General features: G+C 44.1%; 1 protein-coding gene across 1 annotated transcript; it reads right to left on the bottom strand.

The window, feature by feature from the left end:
* Positions 1–1,038: 1,038 nt before the first annotated feature.
* Positions 1,039–9,462, bottom strand: kcna4 (potassium voltage-gated channel, shaker-related subfamily, member 4). Its single transcript, XM_061887252.1, has one exon. It carries the CDS (start codon positions 9,460–9,462, stop codon positions 7,531–7,533), a length of 1,932 nt encoding a protein of 643 aa, XP_061743236.1. The 3' UTR covers positions 1,039–7,530.
* Positions 9,463–10,618: the final 1,156 nt, after the last annotated feature.

The raw sequence follows: 10,618 nt of genomic DNA, 5'->3' as shown, positions 1-10,618 counted from the left end.
GCATCAATCCTCGGCAGCAGAGACATTCAAGCATTAAGAATAGATGCTGAATGAAGATGGGCGATTACTACAAGGCACGTGGAGGCTGATGCATACACGGAGGTGAAATTAAGTTAGCGGCGTTTCTCCTTCACAGATAAACAAACAGTGGCTGTCAAGGGAAATCATATTTACCTTGGAAGACGTCCACATCCACATGAGCGCAGAGGTCATCGTAGTCCTCTTGAGCAAAAAAAAAAAAGGAAATATATAGTCCATCTATCGAGGAAGTTGCTTGTACAACCTCCTCATAAGGAGTCTATTTTTTTCTTTTGCTTCAGTGTTCCATTTTTCATAAAGGGATATTTCGGTTTGGTGGTGACTTAATAGGGACACTGACGTCCTGTCCGGTAAAAAAAAAAAAAGCCGCAGGGACACGTTTGTCCGAATATGGTGACTCCTGTGCTTGGTTCTGACGTGGAGGCCTAGAGTACGACACCATTCATTCTAGCCCTGCTTTGTTGTGATGACCGTTAGTTAAAATGTGCTGCACTCGCCACCAGCGTCACTTCATACAGGCGGCGGCGCTCTAAGAAGACGACATTGAGGTGGTTTTTGTTCTTTCCTTTCCAGGGTAAGGTGCATTTGAAGACTAGCTGTGAAAATCAAAAAGTGCATCCGTTTCACCATAAACAGAGTGTTTCAAAAATGGCCTTTCTTAATCGTTTTGTATAGTTAACGGCTAAAACGTCGCAAAGTGGGAAACAAATGGTTTTTAGCTGTTTTTTCTTGATGAGGCTTTAATTCAGGGGTCTCACGCCTTTTCTTTTTTCCAAAATTACATGTCTACTTGTTTCTGTAATGTGTATTTTCATAAATTATTTCAAAGCTTGTCTAGCCTGACAATTAACAAAATCTTGGTATCCACATCTCACCAATTTGTATTCAAAAAATACAAACCCCGTTTCCATATGAGTTGGGAAATTGTGTTAGATGTAAATATAAACAAAATACAATGATTTGCAAATCCTTTTCAACCCATATTCAATTGAATGCGCTACAAAGACAAGATATTTGATGTTCAAACTGATAAACATGTTTTTTGTCTGCAAATAATCATTAACTTCAGTTTAATTTGATGCTAGCAACACGTGACAAAGAAGTTGGGAAAGGTGGCAAAAAATACTGATAAAGTTGAGGAATGCTCATCAAACACTTATTTGGAACATCCCACAGGTGTGCAGGCTAATTGGGAACAGGTGGGTGCCATGATTGGCTATAAAAACAGCTTCCCAAAAAATGCTCAGTCTTTCACAAGAAGTGATGGGGCGAGGTACACCTCTTTGTCCACAACTGCGTGAGCAAATAGTCAAACAGTTTAAGCACAACGTTTCTCAAAGTGCAATTGCAAGAAATGTAGGGATTTCAACATCTACGGTCCATAATATCATCAAAAAGTTCAGAGAATCTGGAGAAACCACTCCACGTAAGCGGCAAGGCCGGAAACCAACATTGAATGACCGTGACCTTCAATCCCTCAGACGGCACTGTATCAAAAACCAACATCAATCTCGAGAGGATATCACTACATGGGCTCAGGAACACTTCAGAAAACCACTGTCACTGAATACAGTTCATCGCTACATCTGTAAGTGCAAGTTAAAGCTCTACTATGCAAAGCGAAAGACATTTATCAACAACATCCAGAAACGCTGCAGGATTCTCTGGGCCCGAGATCATCTAAGATGGACTGATGCAAAGTGGAAAAGTGTTCTGTGGTCTGACAAGTGCACATTTCTAATTGTTTTTGGAAATATTCGACATTGTGTCATCGTGACCAAAGTGGAAGCGAACCATCCAGACTGTTATCGACGCAAAGTTCAAAAGCCAGCATCTGTGATGGTATGGGGGTGCATTAGTGCCCAAGGCATGGGTAACTTACACATCTGTGAAGGCACCATTAATGCTGAAAGGTACATACAGGTTTTGGAACAACATATGCTGCTATCTAAGCGCCGTGTTTTTCATTGACGCCCCTGCTTATTTCAGCAAGACAATGCCAAGCCACATTCAGCACGTGTTACAACAGCGTGGCTTCGTAAAAAAAAGAGTGCTGGTACTTTCCTGGCCCGCCTGCAGTCTAGACCTGTCTCCCATCAAAAATGTGTGGCGCATTATGAAGCGTAAAATACGACAGCGGGGACCCCGGACTGAACGACTGAAGCTCTACATAAAACAATGGGAAAGAATTCCACTTTCAAAGCTTCAACAATTAGTTTCCTCAGTTCCCAAACGTTTATTGAGTGTTGTTAAAAGAAAAGGTGATGTAACACAGTGGTGAACATGCCCTTTCCCAACTACTTTGGCACGTGTCGCAGCCATGAAATTCGAAGTTAATTATTATTTGCAAAAAAAAGTTTTTATTTATGAGTTTGAACATCAAATATCTTGTCTTTGTAGTGCATTCAATTGAATATGGGTTGAAAAGGATTTGCAAATCACTGTATTCCGTTTATATTTACATCTAACACAATTTCCCAACTTATAAGGAAACGGGGTTTGTATTTTCATCTGCATCTTATATTTCAGTATGAATTTCTTTCTAGTGCAGTTTTTCGAATCCCTATTTGAGATTTTGCGTTCTATTTTTATGAGTGGCAACCATTAAATTGTATTTTAAATAGAAAGCATGTTTCCACTCATAAAGTATCGTTGTATGCTATTTTGAGCTAATTTGTCATTAAATCAAGGCATCATGTAGAGCTATAAAAATACTAAGTTTAAGCCAAGGGTTTAAATGTTTTTTATGTTATTAAAAAAATCATAACAAACACTATATGTAAAGACAAAACTTTGTGTCAGATTTGTGTTATAAGTGACAAAGTGTATTATTATTAGCTATACGTATCAACATTTTAGCTTTTTCCTCAATATAGTAATTATTTTTTTTGCTTTATTTCTTACATTCGTACTATTGTTTGAATGTTTCATTTGATTCAGACAATTTTTTGCAGGTCAAAAAAAAATCGAGCAGCGAGCTGCAAATGGCCCTCGAGCCACACTTTGGATACCCCTGGTTTAAGCACATATTCTTTAACTACGCTACCAAAAATCAGTTTAAAGGTTGGAGACCCCCGCTTTAATTTGCTCTCTTATAGCCTGACTTATGTTCAACATTGTAATCTATTGAGATGAATGTATTGATGATATAGAGGTTAATGTGTGCCTTAATTCCCAAAGATTGTTTTGGGCACTGAATTTTGTGAACTGAATTTTTTTTTAAGCAAATTATGCTGACAATCCCACTGATTGAAAATTGGTGAGCAAAATTGGTGCGTTTGATAAAAATCCAGTGTAAAAAAAAAGATGGAAAGATTTGTTGAAGTTTTTTTGTGACCCTGGGTCACATGACTGCAAACTTGTCACCTCATTGGCTGCTTCTGAGACAGGATGATTGCTTCATTCTTAATTTACCAGAAGTGAGTATTGAGTTTTAAAGCAACCACTATTTCTGCACTGATTTTTTTTTTATACTGTTTTTTTACACACTGAATGTTTACATTTTAACCTTTTTTTTTTTTCATTATTTTAAACACAGACATTTTGTCAGCATACTTTGATGTAAAAAAAATTCAAACACAAAAAATGCCCTTAAATAAATTCAGTGTCCTAAAAAGACAAAAATGTACCTCAGTGTGTGTATTCTAAGCCAGTGATTCTCAAACTGCAGCAAGGGTGTCAAACTAATTTTGGATCGTGGGTCACATGGAGAAAAAACTACTCCCAAGTGGTAAAATCATGCCACGATCATTTAAAAATAAAGACAACTTCAGATTGTATTTTTTGTTTAAAAATGTATGTTGTTGTTGATGTGTTTTGTTTTTTTTCCACTTCCATGTTACGGTTAATAGTATTCTATCTTTATTTGTTTGTATTTATACTTTCTGAATAAATTATGTACTAATGTTCTTCAGTCGACTTATGGGTGTTAAATTTCAATCTATCAAGATAAAAAAAATAATATAAAAATCAAATTACAGGATGTTATTTAGTTGTGCTCATTTTCCTCGACTGGTGCACTATCATGTGGTTTATTTTTTATTTTTTTACATATGTAGCATTATCTACAAAGATACAAAGAATTGCTATTCCGACATCTAGTGGACACATTTAGTACAGCAGTTTCAAAAATTTCGGCTCAATATTATACTTAGCAACCTCATCTCGCGGGCCATATTAAACATGTTCGCGGCCCGTATGTTTGACACCCCTGGTCTACAGGTACGCCGAAGAGTTGGTTCATAATTTAGGTAGTTTTTTTTTCTTCTTCCTAAATTCAAACACAGTGTTACCGTTCAAACTGTGTGGCCAAAATTGTTAAAAACACGTGTTAAATAAAACATCTGCCTTGTTTTTAATGAATATCGTATTTCCTTGAATTGCCGCAGGGCGTATAGTATGCGCCTGCCTTGAATTACCGCCTGGTCAAACTCGTGACGTCACGAGTGACACTTCCCCTGTCATCATTTTCAAAATGGAGGAGGCTGATTTCAATACCGGTAATTTGAAATTGCATAAAGGGAAGAAGATTAAGAGCTATTCAGTAGGGTTTAAGGTCCAAGCTTACATCACACTCAAATTTTTACTGCATGCCTTTGGTAAGTGCCGGAGTGAGAAGAGGTTTTAAAATAATTAGCGCATGCTTACTTTTACCGCATGCCTTTGGTAAGCGCTGGAGTGAGAAAAGGTTTTAAAATAATTAGCGCATGCTTACTTTTACCGCATGCCTTTGGTAAGCACAGGAGTGAGAAAAGGTTTTAAATTAATTAGCGCCCCGGCGGCAATTCAAGGAAATACGGTACTTAGGCCTACTGCGCTACCGTATTTTAACGTTGGACATTACGTTGATACTTGGAGAGCAACGTTTGTTTTTTTCCAAAATAAGTTTGAGAACCACCGCTCTAAATATTCCCTCGCTCAAACTTGGCTTTATTGCACTACCCATCAAGATGTATTTCATAAAGTGCACAGTGCAGTGCGTACTTTCTTGCCTAATTTAGAAACCAATTTAAGATGAATCAAATGAATAAACCATTTGGCAAATGTTGGTCCTAATAGTGTGGCTCTAGAGTTTGTTTGACATGGTTACCATGGTGACCAAGCTTTGACTGCATGGAGGCGGAACTCTGCAGGACGCGTGCGCAAAGCTCGTTTTTTGGGTGTTTCTAACAATGTCTCTATTTAGGGAAACAATAATAATGATAATAAAAAAGTATTATAATCACACGTCAGTCTGAATCGATTTGGAGTTAGTACTGTTCCGTCTGGTAATGTCCATTCGGCAGATGTTGGTCCTAATAGTGTGGCTCCAGAGCAGTGGTTCTTAACCTGGGTTCGATCGAACCCTAAGGTTGGGTGAGTCGGGCTCAGGGGTTCGGCGGAGGTCAAAACAGGCCCGACTCATCGTGCAAATAAAAACTTCTCCCTATCGGCGTATTACGGATACAGCAACAGCTGACTGATTTGCAGGTGTGTCATTTGTTGTGAGTTTATGCACTGTGTTGGTTTTGTTGTTTAAACAAGGTGATGTTCATGCACGGTTCATTTTGTGCACCAGTAAAAAAAACATGGTAACACTTTAGTATGGGGAACATATCCACCATTAATTAGTTGCTTATTAACATGCAAATTAGTAACATATTGGCTCTTGACTATTAAGTACTTCTTAATGCCTTATTAGGCATGGCGCTATTTTAACCATGAATTGATTAACGTGGACCCCGACTTAAACAAGTTGAAAAACGTATTCGGGTGTTACCATTTAGTGGTCAATTGTACGGAATATGTACTGTACTGTACAATCTACTAATAAAAGTATCAATCAATCAATCAATCAATCAAACCCTAACCTTCTAACCCCAACCCTAACCAAATAACTCTGAATCAATTTTGAATATGTTCCCCTAGTGTCCAAATAACTCTAAATTAAGTCTTTGTTACTTAGAATATGTTCCTCTAGTGTCCAAATAACTCTAAATTAAGTCTTTGTTACTTAGAATATGTTCCCCTTGTGTCCAAATAACTCTAAATTAAGTGTTTGTTCCTTAGAATATGTTCCTACATAGTAAATTGGTACCAAAAACATACTACTTTGTCTTAAATTTGCAAAAAAATACAAAACATTTTATTTTTCGGTGAATACGCATACTTGTTCGGTACCTCCAACAAGGTTAAGAACCACTGCTCTAGAGTTTGTTTGACCTGGTTACCATTGTGACCTGCTTGACTGCATGGAGGCGGAACTCTGCACGAACCGTGCGTAAAGCTCGTTTTTTGGGTGTCTCTAACAATGTGTCTAATAATAATAAAAAATAAATTGTAAATCACTTCAGTCTGAATCGATTTGGAGTTAGTACTGTTCCGTCTGCTAATGTCCATTCGGCAGATGTTGGTCCTAATAGTGTGGCTTGTTTGACCTGGTTACCATGGTGACCAAGCTTTGACTGCATGGAGGCGGAACTCTGCACGACCCGTGCGTAAAGCTCGTTTTGGGTGTCTCTAACAATGTCTCTAATAGTAATAAAAAATATTGTAATCACGTCAGTCTGAATCGATTTGGAGTTAGTACTGTTCCGTCTGCTAATGTCCATTCGGCAAATGTTGGTCCTAATAGTGTGGCTCTAGAGTTTGTTGGACCTGGTTACCATGGTGACCAAGCTTTGACTGCATGGAGGCGGAACTCTGCACGACCCGTGCGTAAAGCTCGTTTTTTGGGTGTCTCTAACAATGTTTTTAATAATAATAAACAATGTTTTTAATAATAATAAAAAAAAATATTGTAATCACACGTCAGTCTGAATATATTTTGGAGTTAGTACTGTTCCGTCTGCTAATGTCCATTCGGCACATGTTGGTCCTAATAGTGTGGCTTGTTTGACCTGGTTACCATGGTGACCAAGCTTTTTTTTTATAAGCTTTGACTGCATGGAGGCGGAACTCTGCACGACCCGTGCGTAAAGCTCGTTTTGGGTGTCTCTAACAATGTCTCTAATAATAATAATAAAAATATTGTAATCACACGTCAGTCTGAATATATTTTGGAATGAGTACTGTTCCGTCTGCTAATGTCCATTCGGCATATGTTGGTCCTAATGGTGTGGCTTGTTTGACCTGGTTACCATGGTGACCTGCTTGACTGCGTGGAGGCGGAACTCTGCATGACCCGTGCGTAAAGCTCGTTTTTGGGTGTCTCTAACAATGTCTCTAATAATAATAATAAAAAATATTGTAACCACACGTCAGTCTGAATATATTTTGGAGTTAGTACTGTTCCGTCTGCTAATGTCCATTCGGCAAATGTTGGTCTTAATAAGGTGAATCTAGAGTTTGTTGGACCTGGTTACCATGGTGACCTGCTTGACTGCATGAGGGAGCGAGAGGAGGAGGCGGAACTCTGCACGACCCGTGCGTAAAGCTCGTTTTTTGGGTGTCTCTAACAATGTCTCTATTTAGGGAAACGAATAATAATGATAATTAAAAAAAATACTGTAATCACACGTCAGTCTGAATCGATTTGGAGTTAGTACTGTTCCGTCTGCTAATGTCCGTTCCGTTCCCTTTACTGGGACTCTTGTCCAGGCCGCACAGGGACTCCGTGACGCCCTCTTCCATCTCCATGTACTCCGCTTTGTCCCCCAGCGAGGAGCCGGACGGCGAGCCTTTGAATTTGCGTAAAAAGTCCGGGAAGTGCGGGCACCCGGGCGGCATGCTCTCGACCACCGGCGCCTGGTCCTCGTTGTCGGTCTCCCGGTGGTAGAAGTAGTTGAAGTTGGACACGATCACCGGCACCGGCAGCGCGATGGTCAGCACGCCGGCGATGGCGCACAGCGAGCCCACGATCTTCCCGCCCACGGTGATGGGCTTCATGTCCCCGTAGCCCACCGTCGTCATGGTGACCACCGCCCACCAGAAGGCGTCGGGGATGCTGGTGAACTGCGATGTGGGCTCGTCCGCCTCGGCGAAGTAGACGGCGCTGGAGAAGAGGATGACGCCGATGACCAGGAAGAAGATGAGCAGCGCCAGTTCGCGCATGCTGGCGCGCAAAGTGTGGCCCAGGATCTGGAGGCCCTTGGAGTGGCGCGACAGCTTGAAGATGCGGAACACCCTCACCAGCCGGATGATCCTCAGGATGGCGAAGCTCATCGCCTGCTGCCCGTTGCCCTGGTGCTGCGCCAGGTCCGTGCCCAGCGTGATGAAGTAGGGCAGGATGGAGACGATGTCGATGGTGTTCATGATGTTCTTGAAGAAGTCCGCCTTGCTCGGGCAGGCGAAGAAGCGCACGACGATCTCGAAGGAGAACCAGACGATGCACACCGTCTCCACCACGAAGAAGGGGTCGTTGAAGGGCGTGAAGCCGTGCTGGGCGGTGGCGTTCGGGCGCAGGTACTCCTTGTCGTCGCGGAACTCCGGCAGCGTCTCCAGGCAGAAGATGACGATAGAGATGACGATGACGAGCACCGATACCACCGCGATGCCCCGCGCCGGGCTGGAGCTCTCCGGGTACTCGAAGAGCAGCCAAATCTGCCGCTTGAACTCGTCCTCCGGCAGCGGCTTCTCCTCCTCCTTCACGAAGCCCTCGTCCTCGCGGAACTTCAACATGGCCTCCTCGCCGAGTTGGTAGAACTTCACCTCCTCGGAGAAGACGTCGAAGGGCACGTTGGCGGGTCTTTTCAAGCGGCCCCCGGACTGGTAGTAGTACAAAATGGCGTCGAAGCTGGGCCGGTTCCGGTCGAAGAAGTACTCGTTCCGCAGCGGGTCGAAGTAGCGGGTGCGCTTCTCCGCGTCCCCCAGCAAAGTGTCCGGGAACTGGGTGAGAGTTTTCAGCTGGGTTTCGAACTTCAGCCCGGACACGTTGATGACGACTCGCTCGCAGCAGCCCAACTCGCTGAAGAGGTTCTCGTATCCGGACTGGGGACGTTTATCGGTGATGGACACCGTATCGTCGTCGTCCTCATCCGCGTCCATGTTGGGCGGGAAAGTCTTACTTCCATCCGCCTCCTCCTCCTCCTCCTCCTCGATCATGACGTCCTCCTCGGAGCCGAGCAGCGCCAGTTCGGAGTGGCGCAGGTCCCCGCCGAGTCTCCAGCGTCCGGCGCCGCGTTGCCGTTTGCGCCCTCTGAGGAACTCGGAGTCCTGGTGGTGCGGCGGGGAGGAGGAGGAGGAGGAGGAGGAGGCGGTGCTGCTGATGGAGGAGGCGGCGCGGTTGTTAAGGAGATGCGCGCCCGAGGAGGAGGAGGAGGAGGTGGAGGATGAGGAGGAGGAGGAGGAGGTGGACCCCCCGGCTGCGTCCGCGCCGTCCGCTGCCGCCGCCGCCGCCGCCGCCGCGGTTGCCGCCCGCGCCCTCTCCCGCTCCCGGGCGCGCGCGTACCCGTAGGGCGGGTGGCTGTTACACCCGCCGTCCGCGCCCACCATCGCAAATTCCATTATAAGTCACGTGATGGGGGGAGGGGGGTGTGGAAGGGGGGGTTGTCGCTTTAGAGGTGCAGGAGCCGAATTTGCGATGACGTCACTCCCCCGGCCGAGGCGCACGGCGCCGTTACGCGCGCCTGGATCAGGTGCTCCCGTCCTCCGCGCGCGTCTTTTGATCCGGTTGCCATTTTAAAGGAGGCATAAAAAAAACAAAAACGAATCCCGTGATGCGAGAACACGACATAAAGGATTTATTTATGCGTATTAATTGCATCAATAAAAGGCGTACTCACAGATGCGTGGAATAAACCCCCCGCCCCCTCCCTCCCTCCCGCTCATCCACTATACGTGCGTGACGCACTGGCGGACTTTTTCTCGGGCTGCGTCTCGACGTCTTGATTCAACAGGATCCGCCGCGACTTTAGCTCGTTTCCGCTCCATCGCGCCTCGCAGCTTGGAGATTTACCCACCCCCGAAAATTAAAAAATATAAAAAAGGCATAGGTGGAGCGAAAAAAGTTTACCTTCCACACCCGCCGGATGCGAATGTCCACCTCGCATGGCGGAGTCTGAGCATCTGTCTGCAGCTGTGGGCATACACACACCTATCCTCCTGTATCCTTTCCCCGTGTGCGTGGAGTGATCCGAGCGGTGGTTCAGTCGGGCTGGCGGTGCTCGGTCCTCCCCCAGTGGACGCAGGTGGTCACTGCCGCCGTGCTGCAGTCTTAAAGTCCCACTGAAACCCACTATTACCCACCACGCAGTCTGATAGTTTATATATCAATGATGAAATATAAACATTGCAACACATGCCAATACGGCCTTTTTAGTTTACTAAATTGCAATTTTAAATTTCCCGGGAGTTTCGTCTTGAAAACGTCGTGTAATGATGACGTGTACACAAGACGTCACAGATTTTTAGGAAGTATGAGCGCTACGCACACACACACAGCTAAAAGTCGTCTGCTTTAACCGCATAATTACACAGTATTTTGGACATCTGTGTTGCTGAATCTTTTGCAATTTGTTCAATTAATAATGGAGAAGTCACAGTAGAAAGATGGAGTTGGGAAGCTTTAGCCTTTAGCCACACAAACACACAGTGATTCCTTGTTTAAGATTCCTGGAGGTGAAACGTTACTATGGATCACGACGGAATGTCAACCAGCAGG

The sequence above is a fragment of the Nerophis ophidion genome, linkage group LG25 (genome assembly GCF_033978795.1).
Source record: "Nerophis ophidion isolate RoL-2023_Sa linkage group LG25, RoL_Noph_v1.0, whole genome shotgun sequence".
In the NCBI taxonomy this organism is placed as follows: domain Eukaryota; kingdom Metazoa; phylum Chordata; class Actinopteri; order Syngnathiformes; family Syngnathidae; genus Nerophis; species Nerophis ophidion.
Note: the sequence above shows the minus strand (reverse complement) of the source record. Positions and strands in the feature narration are given on the sequence as shown.

Bases quoted from the DNA above. Each gene is read 5' to 3' on its own strand.
- kcna4 (XM_061887252.1), bottom strand. From the start codon at position 9,462: ATGGAATTTGCGATGGTGGGCGCGGACGGCGGGTGTAACAGCCACCCG.